Source organism: Orycteropus afer, unplaced genomic scaffold (genome assembly GCF_000298275.1).
Source record: "Orycteropus afer afer isolate SDZICR_OR568_19922 unplaced genomic scaffold, OryAfe1.0 scaffold00075, whole genome shotgun sequence".
NCBI lineage: Eukaryota > Metazoa > Chordata > Mammalia > Tubulidentata > Orycteropodidae > Orycteropus > Orycteropus afer.
This window is the reverse complement of record NW_006921662.1, coordinates 10,713,397-10,731,882: the sequence shown is the minus strand read 5'-3', so window position 1 is coordinate 10,731,882 and position 18,486 is coordinate 10,713,397. Positions and strand designations below refer to the sequence as shown.

The window sequence follows — 18,486 nt, the reverse complement described above, 5'->3', positions numbered from 1 at the left end:
CGCTTAAAAGTGGATTTAAGTTGGGAGATGAAGGACAGTAAATATTCAGTGAATTCCAATCATAGATACGCAAATTGACACAGGTGAGATGAGGGCCCAGAGGACACTGGGCTCAGCCAGGGCTGGGGGAGGGGAGAGGGATGTGGGAGGTTGGCTCCATCTGGCCTTACCTGGGGGAGGGCAGAGTTAAGATGGCGCTGGAGCTGGTCCCGCTCATGCAGGGCATCCTGGAGCCGGCTCTGCGTGGCCGCCAAGGTCTCCTGACTCTCTCGGAGGGACTCCAGTAACTTCTCCCGCTCATCCAGCATGTTCACCATCAGCTGCTCAAAGTTGGCCTCGGCATCGGCGCCATGGGGGGGGGCCAGGGGGTCTCCCTCATTGATTGTGGGCATCACCTCACACATGGTTGGGGGTGGGCAGGGCCTTCACAGTGTCAGGGGACAAGTGAGGGGTTCACAGAGTTGGCACCTCCAGTGGGACCCAGCCCATGGGTCTCAGAGTGGACAATGCCAGGTGGGTAGACAGGTAGGCAGGGGCTTCTCCCATGGCATCAGTTGCTGTTGCTCTGAAAGAGACCTGGTGCCTGGAAGGCCTCTGTGGAATGGAGCCAGAAGGCCTGGCTTAATCTCTCAGGGCTAGGCCTGGGTGCTCTGTGTCCCCAGACAAGTGGGCAGCAACCAAGCGTGGCCATGACAGGCAGGGATGCCAGGGTTGAAAGACTGTCCTTCTCTTAAACTGAGTGCTGGAGCCTGGCAGAGTTCCAGCTGGGTCTAGCGACACCCATCGTTTCTGGAGGGCAGTGAGTCGAGCCTGACCAGGTCTGTGGGAGAGAAGACCGCTATGAGGAGCAGCAGAGAAAGGGCATCCAGGGGATGAAGGGGGAAAGGAGAGGCAAGGACCTGGACCCCAATGTGAGGGAGAGGGAGGTGCTGGCGCATGCCCCTTCTCCAGGCTCACTCACTTGAGGGTGCCTGCCTTAGTTCTAGCCTCTGCTGCCTGCAGCCCCCTACTGATGTCCCATCCCCCCCCCCAGCTGTCAGAAGTGCAGCCGCAGTGGTTCCCCCACCCACGTGGCTCACTGGCTAAATATAGAAATGATTCAGTCAGCGGTAGGGGAGCAGCCAGCAGGCTGCCCAGAGTCCTCCAGAGACCTGGGAATAGGAACGTGGGAGAGAAGGAAAGGGGTCTCTAGCCCCTTCCCCATACTCAGGCCAATGCAAGTGCAGAAGGGGTTAATAGGCTCTTAGGGGTTAAAAGGTTCTTAGAGTCTATATAGGTTGGACTCCTGGGGCCACAGGCAACAGAGTAACCTCTGCCCTGAACACTGGCACAACATAGATCCTAAAGCACCAGCTGGGCACAGGGGCAGGCAAAGAGCCCTGCCTGCCACAGTGCCCATCATTCAGGGAGGAAGCATTGGCTGAGGCAGTCCCCATTTCTGAAGCCTGCCAAGGAGTAGTGCACTCAGGCCTGGCAGGCAGCAGGCTTCCATATTGAATGCAGAGCCAACCTCCTCTGGGTTGGAGCAAGGACCAAACAATAGAAAGGAACCTAGAGTCTACATGGGTTGGGGGCTGAGGTGTGTAGGTCACCTGCTCAGAACTTCGTGTTACTACCCCCTGCTGGCTCTGCCAGAGTCACCATCACAGACGCTTAGCATGTGCACAGCCTGGACCCAGTGATGCCTGGAGCCTGGCACTGGTTAGAGCAAAAACAGGCACACAATCAGGAGGGCACCACCCAGTTGGGTATTCCTCTGCCTACTGCCAGCTTCCAACTTCCCTGGCCATGTTGGAAGGCCACAATTTTAGTCAGTTTCCAGAGGGAATTATCTTCCATTCTGTGACAGAAGGAATGTGAAGGTACAGTGCAGTGATGGGCACATGGACATGCTCCATGATGGCACCTTCCTTCCTCCCCTTTGCCCTCCCCTCCTCCATGCAAGAGACACGGGGCAGCTGCCTCTCAATGCTGGGAATACCAAGCAGGCTGGGAGGGCCAGGGTGGACAGGAGGAAGCAGAGGATCCAGTGCGAATGAGAGGTCAGACACTGGATGCCCCCCCAGGCATGTGGCAGGGATGAACCCAGCAGGCGAAACCAGAAAAAGGCCAAGCCTTGTTCCCCTGAGTCCCCTCTGTCACCCTACCCCCGGTGCTGAAACAGGAGGCATCAAGAAGGGGCTCAAAAAGGATGTGGGGTCTAGATCAGATGAAACAGCATCAGCTTGATAACTCCAGGACTTCACACCCACAGCCATTACCAAAGGGGCTCAGCAGTTCAAGCAGGTGTGTGGGCATGCACACACACACACACAAAGAGAGAGAGACACACACAGGCAGACCTAGGAACATGGAGACTTAAGACTTGTATATATGTAGCAATATACAATCTCAGACACAGACACTGGACATGAACTCTGGTCAAGAGGAGCCTTTCTTCAAGCTAAACAGCAACAGTGGAGGGCAGGGTCCCAAGAAGCTACAATGTCTGGTCTGCACCCCACATACCCCATACTGCTGCTGCCAAGGCAGCCCACGTGCACCTCCCTGCCCCACAGAGGAGCTGGAAGAGAAGGGAGGGCATGCTATCCCAGGCTTGCCAGAGCTGCCACCTCACTGATGCTAATAACAGCATTTCCGCTGGTTCTCCCACACACTGCGCTCTGGCCTCTTCACCCTGAATGCTCCAGGCCACGAAGTTTTCACCTCCCACTACAGTGGGAAGACCAATGGCCTCATCATACCTCTCCAAGCTCATGAATAGCCAGGCTCACATCCCTCATCCCCCACCACTACACATGCACACGCATGCATACACACCAAGAAGAAATGAGAGATCAGAGAAGAGGCCAGGCTGGAGGCGTGGAAGAGGCCCCTGGTGGCAGAGGCTGAGCTCTGGAGAAGAGGATGCTCTGGAGTTCACCTACCCTGGAAAGGGCCTCAGCCTGTTAAATCCCAAGACAGCTTGCAGTGTCGTGAAAGGAAGGCACCCAGAGCTGAGGCCTAGAAGGCCTTGGTTGCAGTTCTGCCACAGACCAGCTGGCCATCCCTACTGAGGCCTCTGCTGTCAGATGAAACCCCTGACCCTGCTTTGCCACCTTAGAGGGATGAGCCCATAGACGAGCAGAGCTTTGAAAGCACCTACGACTGTAGTAAGAATTACCTTGGAGACCCTGGGTGGTTCAAACAGTTAATGCACTTGGCTGCTAACCGAAAGGCTAGAGGCTCAAGTTCACCCAGAGTTGCCTTAGAAGAAAGACCTGGTGATCTACTTCTGAAGACTCAGCCACTGAAAACCCTATGGAGCCCAGTTCTTCTCTGATGCTCATGGGGTTGCCATGAGTCAGAGTGGGCTTGACAGCAACTGTTATTTTATGAAACACCTTAGAGTTGGACAAAGGTGGACTTGTGGGTGCAGTTCTTAAAGCTCCTTATAGAAAAGCTAGGGAAGTTCTCAGGAAGGGTGAAAAGAACCTCACACTGGGCACTACAAGGTTCTGGCTGCCCACTGTGGGGCACCTCCTTTTCACAGCCTCCTCACACTCCTCACTAGTAGGGCTCCTGCCAAGTGCTTGCTCTGGGTGCTGGCAGCTTTCACCTCTGAATCACCTGGTAATTCTGGCAGCTAGGAAGCTGCCTTCAGTGCCACCAGCCCTTCCCCAGCCTCCCTCCAAGCCAGGTGCCAGGTAGCAACTCCACTTCCCCTGGCCACATGGCATCATGTTGAGCAGGTTGAAGATGAGCCCAGAGAAAGGTGCCAGGCAGATGCCCCGGAGATGACTAGCCAGGCCCTCCTCCTGTTCTCGCCCCCACCCCATGCATAGGCACAGTGGGCAGAAAGGAGTTCTAGGCTTCAAGTCAGGACACCTGGCTCCTGCTGGCTCCGGGGCTGTCTTTAAATAGTGCAATTATCATCTCAGCCTAACAGAAGCCTCCTCAACTCCTGCACAATTTCTAAGTAACACTCACAGGTCTTGATTCAGAGACAAAAGCTGCCAGCACCCAAAGCAAGAACCTGAAGGGGCCTTACCAGTGAGGAGTGTGGGCAGGCTGTGAAAGGCAGAAAGAGGGCTCAAGAGGGGGTGAGGTGAATGTGTGTGTGAGGAGGGAGTGCTCAGATGGAAAGTAGGTCTCTGGGCTTTATAAACATGGAAGAGGTGAAGTCAGAGGTATCTTTGGCTTCCCAAAAGTCACCCCATCTTCTAACAAACAGGAGGGATGAGTCTGATGCCCTGGCTGGCCACACACACACACACACTGAGCTCCCTACTGCCCTACCAGATGGCAGGTCCCACCAAGAAGAGAGATCTACAAGGGCAAAGCTACTTGTCCCATGGAGGCCAGAGGGCCAGGGCAAAGCTGCTGGGCACTGAGCTCATGCCTAGTGGGCCAAAAGCCAGGCCAAGAGGGAGCCACACGGTAGAAGCTTCAGAGCTAAGAGACACACTCACTCTCAATTGGAAGAAGGCTGACGGCCTGAGGAAATGGGGGGGGGGGGCAATCCAGGAAAATACAATGATATGATAGCCACCCACTGCCACTGAATCACTTGTGACCCATGATGACCCTATAGGACAGAGTACAACTGCCCCATAGTGTTTCCAAGGCTTTAAATCTTTATGGAAGTAGATTGCCCCATCTTCCTTCTTCAGAGTAGCTGGTGTGTTTGAACCACTGACCCTCTGGTTAGCAGCCAAATGCCTTATCTACTATGCCACCAGAGCTCCTTTCTATTATGATACCCACTGCCATCAAGTCTTTTCTGACTTGTATTTCTGAGGCTATAAATCTTTACAGAAGTAGATTGTCTATTCTTTCTTCCCTGGAGCAACTGGTGGGTTTGAACCACTGATCTTCCAATTAGCAGTCAAGTGCCTTATCCACTAAACCACCAGAGCTCCTTCTATTACAATAGTAGCTATGAATTATCCAATACCTAACATGTGCCGGGCATTGTCAGTTGACATATATTAACTTATTTGAAACTTCACAACTCTGTATAACTGCTCCGATTTTACAGATGTTAGAACTGAGGGTCAAAGTCATGTACTAGTTCATACAAGAGGAAGAACTTATCCATTCCAGTCTGACCCCAAAGAGGGCTAGGGGATGGAGGAGGCATCACACTTCCTCTAGGGAACTGAGGAACCTAGGGCCTTCCTTCCTCTTACACAGGGTGATGGTGGCTCAAGAACAGCTCTGCCCTCCACCTCTCATCATCTAGCCTGCAGAAAAACCTCTGCAAAGTAGATGTCATGGCCACAAGGTGGGCATGTCCCCATAGGAAGTGACCTATCTCCAAGGGTCCATTCACCATACCACCCCAAATCTACCCCCAACTCCTACAGTCCCCTACCTGACTTCCCATACTATACCACCCCACACTCCAGTACAGAAGTGCAGAAGCAGACCCTCTTCCAGTTCCCCTCATGGGTTTTTCAGCTATCCACACACATACCCAGTGGAACTGAAGTCAAGCAGCCCATCCCCTCTCAGGCTGCCCACCTCTTCCTTCCTCTGACCCAGAAGCATCCTCTCCTGTCCCCTTCCTGTTCAGCTCATCACCCTAAGAAGCCTTGCCCTCACTCATTCTCTCTTCCAAAAGCCCAATCCAGACTCCTATACAGCATTCCTTAGGCTTTCTCATTGCTCTGCTCCAGGGGCCACCTCAATCGCTCATGTTCTAGCATGTTTCTCACTTGGCCAGCCTCTCATCTCCCCTTCCATGTCAGTCTAATGAACTTCTCATTATCCTTCTAAATTCATCTCAAATACCACTTCCTCCCCAAAGCCTTTTCCAATTCCCCCAATAAGTGAGATCTGTCCTTCCATTGAACCAGCATGGGCTTTTATTTATACCACTCTTTACAGTACTTAAGGAGCTCTGGTGGCTTAGTGCCTAAGGCATTTGACTGCTAACCAGAAGGCTGGTAGTTCAAACCCACCAGCCCTCCTTGGAAGGAAGGTTGGGCAATCTAATCTGTAGTGATACAGCCTCAGAAACCCAAGGAGGGATCGCTATGAGTTGGATCCAACTCGACAGCAGTGCATTACATTGCATTGCATTGCATTACAGTACTTAAGGAGCTCTGATGGTATGTTGGTATAGTGGTTAAGACATTTCACTGCTAACCAAAAGGTAGGTGGTTCAAACCTACCAACTGCTCCATGGAAGAAAGATGGGGCAGTCTGCTTTGGTACAGATTTATAGCCTTGGAAACCTCAATGGGGGTCACTAAGAGTCAGAATCAATTCTATAGCAGTGAGTTTGTTTGTTTGTTTGTTTGTTTGTTTTGGTTTTTGGTTTATGGTACTTGGAGTGCCTAGTGGGCACAAATGTTTAAGCACTCAGCTACTAAGTGAAAGGTTGTTGTTGTTGTTACGTGAAAGGCTGGTGGTTCAAATACACCCAGAGGCAACTTGAATGAAAGGCCTGGTGATCTACTTCTGAAAAACCAGCCACTGACACCCCTATAGAACACAGATCTACTCTGGCACATATGGGGTCACCATGAGTTAGAATCAACTCAACAGCAACTCTTGTTTTGTTTTGTTTTGTGGTACTCCAGGGCAAGAACTGTATCCTACTTATCTTTGGATGCCCCAATCCTCTAACACAAGGTCCTAACACACATGGCACTGAATGCATATACGGTCAGTGTCATTTCTGGGAAGTCCATCCCTGACTGACTTTAAAGAAGGGGAACCCCAAAATAGGAAAAATGGGCTCAAGGCCTACAAATGGACTCACTTACTTTACCCTTTAGAAATTCAAGCTCCTTGAGAGCAAGTCAGGGGCCACTCCTATCTGGAAAGGAAAACTCTGAGGCAGGCTGATGGGTATGAGTGCTGGCTCCTCCACTGACACCTCACGGCACTCATCTGAGTCTCAGTTTCCCTATCTGTGAAATGGAGATGATAGCAGTACCCATCTCAGAGAGCTGATATGAGCATTAGTAGTGTTAACAACATCAAGTGTTTAGATCAGTGCCTGGCAAACATTCCGTAAGGCTGACTCTTAGCATCCTAGGTTCCCTAAGCCCCTCAAGACTGGAGGATCTTAGGTACAATAAGAATATTAAAAATCCATTTTGGCTACAGGAAGCCATTCCCAGTGAAATGACTGACCCTTGAAAGGCCATTCTAGTAGTTTCTCACTGCTGGCCACAAATCCCTTCAACAGCATCCAGCTGTCTGGGTCCCCTAGAAGACCAGCAGTGAGACTTCACCTCTCTTTCCTTTAGGTTCCCAAATCTGTAAAATGCAATTCATGACACAGAACATACTCTACTGATCTCCTCTGTTGTGAGGGTCAAAGGAGATAATGGATGTGGAACTATCTTGAAAAGTAGAAATGTTATATCAGCACAAGTTATCACAGCTGCCAGCCTGGGCATCTGACCTCCTAATGTCCACACATTCAGGCAGACCTGGAAGGAGGCATCTGTTTGTCTGATATGCTCCCCTGGATCTAAGTCTATGGAGGCCATCTCTTCAGCTGCTCCTAGGAGGCAGATATTGGCCACCTCTTCCCAAGACAATAGGTGTTTCTGGTGGCACAGTGCCTAAGGCATTTGACTGTTAAGCAGAAGGTTGGTGGTTTAAGCTCACCAGCTGCTCCACAGAAGGAAGATGAGGTAATCTACTTCTGAAAAGATTTACTGCCTCAGAAACCCAATGGGGATTGCTATGAGTCAGAATCAACTCGGTGGCAGTGAGTTTGGTTTTGGTCTTCCCAAGACATGGCCTATCACTTGACTGAGCATATAACTTATATGAGAGTGAATGAAGACATTGTTAACAATTACGTGTGGACACAGGTGTAGACTGGAGCTGTCTCAGACGCATCTGACCATGTGGTCACCCTCACTGTCACCACCCAGAAGAATTAACATCAAAGCCTAGTGGGAAAATGAGAACTACAAGCCTCTGTGCACCTCGAAATAATTCCTCTTCTAAAACACCCAAAATTACAGCTACTACAACAGCCTCTTTAAATTAAGGTCCAAAGCCAAACCAAACTCATAGCGAATGCTCCTTGGGTTTCTGAGGCAGTATCACTATGGAAGTAGACTGCCCAGCCTTCCTTCCGAGGAGTGGCTGATGGGTTTGAACTGCCAGCCTTTTGGTTATCAGTCAAATGCCTTAGGCACTACACCACCAGAGCTCCTTCCTTTTAATGAGCTGTAAATGGGGAAGTTGTTATACTGGCAAATGTCTTGTTGTGTATGTTTTCACTACAATAAAAGTAAAAAAAAAAAAACTAAAGGTCTGTGTAAGACAAATATTAAAGACAGTCCTCTAGCATTTGATGAAAATAAAGGCAAAGAAGTTGCTGCATTAGGTAGATCAGCCCGCCAGATTAGGGAGCCAGCATTAGCAGAAAACAAGACTGCCCAGGAAGGATCAGGAACACAAGAGAGAAATGCTGTTAAGTGCCAGGGCATTAGAAGTCCACAGTACTCAGAACTGCCCAGAAAAACATACATATCATAAAAGGTATGCCCATGTAAGTGGTCACCGGAGTGTTTTTTGTGTGTAGTTATGAAAGACAGAATTGGGGGGGGGGGTCCTGATATATTCATGAGGTAGACTGTGTGGTGATGAGCATGTGTAGTGTATATGCATGATCCTCAGAGTGGTCATGAGAATGGGGTCGTGAGATCATGTGTATGAGTGAGAATGAGTGAGTAAGTATAGTCATGACAGTCTGAGAGTGTGTGTGGTCATGAGCATATGTCAAGATCAGGACTGTGTGTGCGGGTCATGGGACTGTGTGTATGCACAGTCATAAGAGTGAATGTGTGTGGTCATATAAGCACATGCACTTGAGAGTCATGAAATCATGTGAGGATGTAAATGCACATGAGCATCATGAAAGCTTGTACATGCATGTGCAATCATGACAGTGCATCGCTGGTCAGAGAGAGCATAAGTGCATGTGTGATCTTGAAACTGTGTGCAAGGGAGAGGTAAGAGGGACAGGGATGATGGAAGAATGAAAATTCTCCTTGTTCCAAGTGCTCTACTCCAAACAAGGATCAAAATTTTGGGAAACTCCACAAGTGGAGGGTTCACAAGTGCAGGTTCTCCAGGAGCCAGGGTTCCATGTCCACAAGAGATGGCTGGGGTGGCCACCCCCTGGGTCTCCTAGAATTCCCAGTGACCTGGCCCCCCTACCCAAAACCTACAGCTCTCCTCTAACCCAAGCCAAGGGGAGATCTCGTCTATGATGGCTGTCAAGGACCTCAATCATCTAGACTCCACTGTACCCCCATCACTTCCCAGAACTGCAGATTCCTGGTTGGAAGGGTTCTCTGAGGTCATGCAGACTAACCCTGCACCCTAGGAGGGAGTTCCTTCCACAACATCCCTGACAGCTCAGTCTTTACTTGATTTTTCTTAGAAAAGAGGAGCTTGCTACTAAATGAGGAAGACCATTCCACCGTTCTAAGGAAGCTTCCTCTTAAACTGAACTGAAAGCTATCTTCCTTAAGAAATGATAGTTATCTATCAGAAGATAATGGCCCCAAAGTCACTTGAATATATATTTAATTTATAAGAATTCAACTCTGTTATCTGAGCAAAATAAACAATAAAGATCTCCAAATGCAAACCAGCTATTTCATCTGATGTTGTTAGGTGCTGTAAAGTTGGTTCCCACTCATAGGAACCTTATGTGCAACAGAACAAAACACTGCCCAGTCCTATACCATCCTAACAATCATTGCTATGTTTGGCCCCATTGTTGCAGCCACTGTGTCAATACATTTCATTGAGGGTCTTCCCCTTTTTTGCTAGCCCTCTACTTTACCACGCATGATGTCCTTCTCCAAGGACTGAAAAAAAAAAAAAAAAATCACTGCCATCGAGTCAATTTGCCTCATAGCGACCCCTCCTTGGGTTTCCAAGATGGTAACTCTATGGAAGTAGATTGCCCAATCTTCCTTCCGAGGAGTGGCTGGTGGTTTTGAACTGCCAGCCTTCTGTTTATCAGTCAAATGCCTTAGGCACTACACCACCAGAGCTCCTTCTCCAGGGTCTGTTTTCTTGTTGTTATGTGCCATCGAGTCAGACCCGACTCATAGCAACCCCTCCTTGGGTTTCTGAGGCAGTATCACTACGGAAGTAGATTGTCCCATCTTCCTTCTGAGGTCTCCAGGGTCTAGTCCCCTCTAATAATGTGTCCAAAGTACGTGAGACAGTCTTGTCATCCTCACTTCTAAGGAGCATTCTGACTATACTTCCTCCAAGACAGATTTGTTTGTTCTTCTGGTAGTCCATGGTGTATTCAATATTCTTACCAGCAACACAATTCAAAGGCATCAATTCTTCTTCAGTCTTCCTTATCCATTTTCCAACCCTTGCATGCACATGAGGTGATTGGAAACATCATGGCCTGGATCAGGCACACCTTAGTTTCAAACTGACATCTTTGCTTTTTAACACTTTAAAGAGGTCTTTAGCAGATCTGCCCAATGCAATACATCATTTGACTTGACTGCTTGACTTGACTGCTGCTTTCTTGATTTCCATGGGCGTTGATTGTGAAGCTAAGAAAAACGAAATCCTTGCCAACTTCAATATTTTTTCCGTTCATCATGATGCTGCTTATTGGTCCAGTTGTTAAGGATTTTTGTTTTCTTTATGTTGAGGTGTAATCTATACTGAAGACTGTAATCTTTGATCTTCACCAGTAAGTGCTTCAAGTCTTCCTCACTTTGAGCAAGCAGTTGTATTAACTGTGTATTGCAGGTTGTCTTCCTCCACTCCTGATGCCACATTCTTCTTCATATAGTCCAGCTTCTCAGATTATTTGCTCAGCATATAGATTGATTATGGAAAAAGGATACAACCCTCAGACACCCTTCTCAATGCCAAACCACACAATATCTGTTCTGTTCGAACAACTGGCTCTTGGTCTTCATTCTGCATGAGCACAATGAAGTGTTTTGGGGTTCCCATTGTTTGCAATGTTATCCATAATTTGTTATGATCCACACAGTCAAATGCCTTGCATAGTCAATAAAACACAGGTAAATATTTTTCTAGTATTCTCTACTCTTTGCCAAGATCCATCTGACATCAGCAATGATATCCCTCATTCCACATCCTCTCTTCTGAATCCAGATTTAATTTCTGGCAGTGCCCTGTCAGTATATTGCTGCAACCATTTTTGAATTACTATTCAGCAAAATTTTATTTATATGTGATATTAAGCACATTGCTCAATAATTTCCTCATTCTGTTGGATCACTTTTCTCTGGAATGGGCACAAATATGGATCTCTTCCAGTCAGTTGGACAGGTAGCTGTCTTCCAAATTTCTTGGCATAGATGAGTGAGCATTTCCAGTGATGCACCCATTTATTGAAACATCTCAGTGGGTATTCTGTCAATTCTGGAGCCTTGTTTTCTTTTTACCAATGCCTTCAGTGCAGCTTGGACTTCTTTCAATACCATTGCTGAATGTCAACCAACTATTTTTTGATACAGTGGCTGTGTATTCCTTCCATATTCTTTTGACGGTTCCTGTATGATTCAGTATTTTGCCCACAGAATCCTTCAATATTGCAACGCAAGGCTTTAATTTTTTCTTTGGTTCTTTCAGCTTGAGAAATGCTGAGTGTGTTCTTGCCTTTTAGTTTTCTAACTTCAGGTCTTTGCACCTTTCATTATAATACTTTACTTTGTCTTCTCAAGCTGTCCTTTGAAATTTTCTGTTCAGATGTTTTACTTCATAATTTCTTCCATTCACTTTAGCTACTCTATCAATGAAAAAGGGGAAGGCCCTCAATGAGAAAGATTGACACAGTGGCTGCAACAATGGGCTCAGGTATAGCAAGGATTGTGAGGCTGGCACAGGACTGGGTAGCTGGGCAGTGTTTCATGCTGTCATACACAGGGTTGCTATGAGTCAGAGCCAACTCGACAGCAGCTAACAACAACATTCAAGAGCAAGTTTCAGAATCTCTTCTAACATCCACTTTTGTCTTTTCTTTATTTTATTTTTAATGACCTACTGCTTTCTTCATGTGTGATGTTCTTTACATCATCCCACAACTTGTCTGGTCTTCAGTCACTGGTGTTCAACGTGTCAAATCTATTCTTGAAATGGTCTCTAAATTCAGGTGGGACATACTCAAGGTCTTACTTTGGCTCTCGTGCACTTGTTTTCATTTTCTTCACCTTCAACTTGAATTTGCATATGAGCAATTGAAGGTTTGTTCTGCAGTCACTCCCTGCCCTTTTTCTGATTGAGCTTCTCCATTGTCTCTTTCCATTGATGTAGTTGATTCGATTGCTGTGTAATCCATCTGGCAAGACCCACATGTATAGTCATTGTTTATGTTGTTGAAAAAAAGTATTTGCAATGAATAAGTCATTGGTCTTACAAAATTCTATCATGTGATGTCTGGCTTCATTTCTATCATCAAGGCCATATTTTCCAGCTACTGATCCTTCTTTATTTCCAACTTCCATATTCTAATCACTAGTAACTATTAATGCACCTGATCATATGTTTGATCAATTTCAGACTGCAGAAGTTGGTAAAAATCTTCAATTTTTTAATCTGTGACCTTAGTAGTTAGTGCATAAATTTGAATAATAGTCGTATTAACTGGTCATCCTTGTCAAAAAAAAAAAAAAAAAAAACCAACTCACTGCCATAGAGTCGGATCCGACTCATACCAACCCCTCCTTGGGTCTCTGAGGTGGTACCACTACGGAAGTAGATTGCTCAACCTTCCTTCCGAGGAGTGGCTGGTGTGTTTGAACCAGCCTTCTGGTTAGCAGGTACCTCAGGCACTACACCACAGCCTTATACTTCAGGACTGAAAAAAAAAAAAAAAAAACCACTCATTGCCATCAAGTCAATTCCGACTCATAGCAACTCCCTTTGGATTTCTGAGGTGGCAAATCTTTATGGAAGTAGATTGATTGCTCAGTCTTCCTTCCACGGAGTCACTGGTGGGTTTGAACCACCAACCTTCTGGTTAGCAGTCAAATGCCTTAGCCACTACACCACCAGAGCTCCTTGTACTACAAGATAGATCTTGAAATGTTCTTTTTGACAGTAAATGGGACACCATTCTCTTCAATTAGTCATTTCCAGTATAGAAGCCTATATATTTATTCAATTCAAAATAGCCAATACCAATCTATTTCAGCTCACTGATGCCTAGGATATAGACCTTTATGCATTCCATTTCATTTTTGATGACCTCCAATTTTCCTAGATTCATACTTCATACATTGCACATTCTGATTACTATGGGTGTTTGCACTATTTCTTCTCATTCTGAGTCATGCCACATCAGCAAATCAAAGTCCTGAAAGCTTTACTCCATCCACATCATTAAGGTCAACTCTACTTTGAGGAGGTAATTCTTCCCCAACCATATTTTGAGTGCCTTCCAACCTGAGAGACTCATTTTCAGGCACTATATCAGACAGTGTTCCACTGCCATTGATAAGGTTTTCCACTGGCTAATTTTTTTTATAATTGTCAGGTCCTTCTTCCTAGCCTGTCTTATTTTGGAAGCTCCACCAAAACTTGTCCATCATAGGTGGTCCTGCTGGTATTTGAAATACCAGTGGCATAACTTCCAGCATCACAACAACACACAAGCCCCCATAGTACGACAAACTGACAGATGAAAGGTGGTTTCATATTATATATATATGATTAATTACACTTTAAGTATATTTTGCACATGTAGTTTTTCAATCACTGCACAATAATGTATGCATTATATATATAGACCAAAACCAAACCAAACCAAGCTCGCTGCCTTCGAGTCAACCCTGACTCATAAAGATCCCTCCTTGGGTTTCTGAAGCAGTATCTCTCTGGAAATAGATTGCCCAGTCTTTCTTCTGAGGAGTGGCTGATGGGTTTGAACTGCCAGGTTTCTGGTTAGCAGTCAAATGCCTTAGGCACTACACCACCAGAGCTCCCATAGACAATATACTATGTATATTTATACATTAATATTATGATTCAGAGTTATAAACCTAAACCTGCATACCATGCTTTATGGGAGACTTAGAGATTTTCACTTTAGATACTGCCTACAGAACCTAATTCCTCTGAGATGAAACACTACTGTCCTGGGTCCCCAGAGGCTCCCATGCTCTAGGTTAAAAATTTCTAGTAGCAAAGATGCCCTGCTTCATTGAACCCAGGAGACCAGAAGACAAGCCTCTTCAATTCAATCTAAGAAGCACTTATTGAGTGATTTCCATGAATCTAACAGCGTGCTAGGAATTGTTATTGATACAAAAGACATTTAAGATACGATCTCAACCCTCAAGTTCACTGCCTACTTGAAGGAACACCAAATCCTTTGAAAGCAATACAGAGTGGCCTGTGACAGATCCTCTGTCTCTGGCACAGCCTGGGGTCAGTACTGAGCCTCTCTTGGAATATGACCAATTGAATGAACTGGTGACAATTTCTCCTCCAGCTCTCTCAGAATGAAGTGGCCCAGCCAAGGCCTCTCAGCCCCTGACTTCTAAAGGCAGGAAGCCGCTCTGTGCTAGAACTGACTTCACTTGGGGGATCAGAAGACACTTGAGTGAGATGTGGGGGCTGAAGGAACCAAGCCTCTGAGAAAACAGAGCAGTGAACTGGGCAGGAGTCCTGCTTCATGTGTGGCTAGTGAGTGAGGGGCCAGCCAAGGAGAAGGGACTCCTCAGGCCCTGCCTGGCCTTAGAGTTTCAGATCAGCGCAGATCATAGCATCTTTCCCCTCAGCCATTTTCCCTCTCCAGCCCTGCCCTCAAAGACATTCTCAGTTCCCTTGGGCCCCTCCCAGGACAGTAAATGCTGTAGGTCCCCTAGAAGCAGCCCCTCTCCAAGCACACTGAGCACCATGGCCTCTTAGAGTACTCTACTCTGCCGGACACCCAAAGTGCCACACTTGTGCGAGCCAGCACCACATGCCCTCCAGAGCTAATTATAGGTTAGTGAGCTAGCAGGCCAGAGGGGGGACAGATGGTGACTTCATGTGGCTGTAATACACACTTATCCCTCCCTCCTCTAATCACACTCCCTTGTCTCATATTCTCCCAATTCCCTACCTGGGACTCAGACTCTGAGGCAGCTTTCATTCCCTCAGACCTCCCACTCCTCACCAACTGCCCTCCTCCAATACACACAAGCATGCAAACACAGAAGCACGCACACGTGAGCCACTCAGTCATCACACCTTACTTCTACAGCACCCCATCCGCTAGACCCAACACATTAAGGCCTAAAGTTCCAGGGAGAGTGAGTATCCCCAGTATAAAGGGTCTCAGCAAGCTCCCCATTAAAACTCCCTCAGCACAGTACCCAGCTTCCTGGACCTGCTGAACTTTCACCCCTGCCTCATCATCACCACACCCTGCTTCATTCTCCCCTGAGCTCCAGCCCTGATCTCCTCAGAGGGTCCACGAATCTCTGACAACTCTTTCCAAGTCTAAGATTTCAGCAATCAACTCAGACAGGGACCCAGGAGCCTGGCTGCCTACCCTGCCTGGCCCTGCTCCTCCAAACCTTCTTCACAGCCCCTCTGCCCAAGGGCAGACACTCCACACTCTGACATCATGAGACCGCTTAGCAGCACATACCCAGATATCACTGGATGAATTCTCCCATCCACATCCTCTCCCTTACATTCTGCTATCTCCCAGCGATGGCATCTCCCTCTGTGCCAGGTGTCTAGTGAATTCTTGGCCACCAGTAACCCTGGTGCTATTCATCATCACATTCCTTTGAGACACCATTTATCCCAGCCTCTTCAGGCCTCAGGACAAAGTCCGAGAAAATTACCAAGGGAAAAATCATTCCAACTGTCCTTTTTGCCAAAGCACCAGCCCTGGGACTACCTGGCCAGTTAAAAGTAATGTGAAGGATGAGTTGGAACCCAGTTCAGACAACTGTTTGAAAGCATGTGGACAGGTTCTTTCTTTTTCTAATCCAATAGTGATGAAAAAAAAAAAAAAAAAACTGTGGGGCAGGGGATGTTAGGTAGAGAAGTGTCTACTATGTGTACCTTTCAGTTGCTCCATTCCCTTAAACAGCTTTCAAAAGACCCAGCACCTAGTACAGTGTCTGGCATATTGTAGGTGCCCAATAATTGTTTGCTGGAGGTTAAACAAAGTTCTGAGTGCCAGTTCTAACAACCCTGGAAAGGACTGAGAGAAGTCCTTGCAACCTGGCTCCTGGAGGGGCCCTTTAAGCTCACATCAGGGGGAGATCTCCATGCCAAGCAGGGCCTCCTCCTTAGCTACCTGCTCCCCATAGAGCATCAGAACAGTAGACCCAACTCTCCTACCTCTCTGACACCACCAGCACACTTCTCCTCAAAGGTGACATCAGTGCCTAGTGGCACTTTTCCTGGATCCCTCCTCCCTCTCAAAGAAAACCACCCACACCACATTTCCAAGTCCTCCAACCCCGACCTTTCTCTTCCCACCCACCACCAAACCCAGCAGGATCCGTATGGGAAAACATCCCTACTGCACAGCTGAAAGTAAGCTCCCCACTCCGACCCTTCTCGTTCAGAAATCTCAGTGCCAGCTCCTTTTCCCTGTTGCACCCACCCCCACTCCCACCAGGCCTGGGGTTGGCCACTCCTTCCACCCCACCGCCCTAGCACTGCAGAGATGGGGTACTGGCAGCACCCGAGACTGGCAGTTTGTGGAATGGTGAGCTAGCGATAGCAAATAGGGACTGTTATGAGAAACGCAGGAAGGATTAAGACCCTCGGGAAACGCTAAGACCTTAGTCCCTAGCATGCCCGAAAGAGTGGAGCTGGGCCAGGAGCTGGAAGGCGCTTTTCTCTGATTCTCCTGGAAGGGAAATGGGGGCGCAGTCCACCTAGTTCCTATCGGGAGACTCGCCAACTCAACCCCCCTTCCTCGAAGCTGATGGAGCTGCAGGCAAACTACACGCCCTCCCCATAAATCTGCCACCGCCCCCCATTCTCACATCCAAGGGCACTGCAACACCGGTGAGAGACGGCGGAGCGAGCAGTATCGAAGCACAGAGAGATGACACATCGGAGAAAAAGGGAGCTGTTTCCTAAGGCGCTCTAGGCAAGGGACCCCAATACAAACGGGGGTTGGGGGAGTGAGGCTGGAGGTGGAAAAAAGAGGCATCCTCTCCCCCAAACCCAGGTTCTCTGGGCGCTCACCTGCTTGTAATCACCGAAGGCTGGGCGGCGCAGCTCAGAGGTAGCAGGGAGCCGCCCCCGACCGGGGAATCCGGACACGTCCGAGGGAGCGGAGCCGTCGCCGAGCTATCTGCAGCCTCCGTGGCCAAAGCGCCCAGCCCCAAAGCCCCGCCCCCTTGGATATGCCATGGCCCCGCCCTCTCCAGGCCACGCCTCCTGCCCCTGGCTCGTCCCGGCCGTGGCACGTGATGAGATCTACTTTGATGTGGCGCGCCATTTTGGTAAGCCCTTGAACGAGGTCTTGAGCCTACCTGCTAGGGTGGAAAAAGGGGGGAGGCGGCGAGACAGCAACAGGAACCCAGGGCCCTGTATCCTTCCCGGTGAGGACGCCTAGGGCGTGGCATACAGCCAGTCCCTCCTTGAGAAGTCACCCCAGTTCCTAACTGGTTCCCTAGGTTGGCTTTGACCCTGGCCTTGTAATTGTTGTCAATGGTTTGTCACCTTTCACAACTACTCTCTTGCGTACTTTTTACTTTCCCTTTGGTCGCACCCATTTTTTAAGTGAAGAAACTTGAAACCAGATAAATTTGTGTACTGTGCACTTCAGTGAATTGTGTTGCTTGCCTTTAGGCACCTAGCTGTTTCAACACTGTTACTATAAAATGAAATGTCTATTATATACACATAGTAAAGACAGTCTCAAATGCCAAAATTCCTGGCTGACATATTTTAGCTAAAACTCTCAATTTTCCTGAATAATCCTTACGTTGTCCCCTGTGGCTATTAATGCATCTTTCACATCTGGTTTGTGAAAATTCATCACAGTGCTTACTCAAATCTTTTAAGAATATTCAGTAAGCACTGCCAGAAGTGTGAAGAATTTTTATATGCATGCACTGTGTACATATACATGTATTTATACACATATCCACATTTTCTATCAGCAGTGAATGCTGTTGTTGAGATTAGTGACACATCGAACCTTGGTTTCATTTATATATATATATATTTTTTTTTCTTTCCACAAAAAGATTCACCATTTGGAATTTCCCTGCATCTCTGGAAGGAGGCAGGGAAGTCTGAGTAATTCTGATTCATTTGGGGGGTGAGAACTGAAGCTAAATTTGTTTTGTTTTACTTGTCTCTCAAAGCAAAATCACTATATAACTAAGTGAAAATTACACAGCAGTTTTTAACCTATAGTCTGGAAACTCTTCCCCAGGTGGTATATAGTTCTCATCAAAAGGAAATCCCTAAGACGTTTCATGTCCTTTTACTAAATAAGCATGAATCATCCTCAACAGAATGATCCATCAATAGGAA

At 47.5% G+C, this 18,486-nt stretch overlaps 1 protein-coding gene across 1 annotated transcript in view; it reads right to left on the bottom strand.

Moving 5' to 3' along the window:
* PPFIA4 (PTPRF interacting protein alpha 4) overlaps positions 1-404 on the bottom strand; it is a 50,623-nt gene extending 50,219 nt beyond the window's left edge. The window contains exon 1 of the mRNA XM_042780978.1: positions 171-404. Coding sequence (XP_042636912.1) covers positions 171-404 — 234 coding nt within the window. The remainder of the gene's footprint in view (positions 1-170) is intronic.
* Between the last annotated feature and the right edge of the window lie 18,082 nt (positions 405-18,486).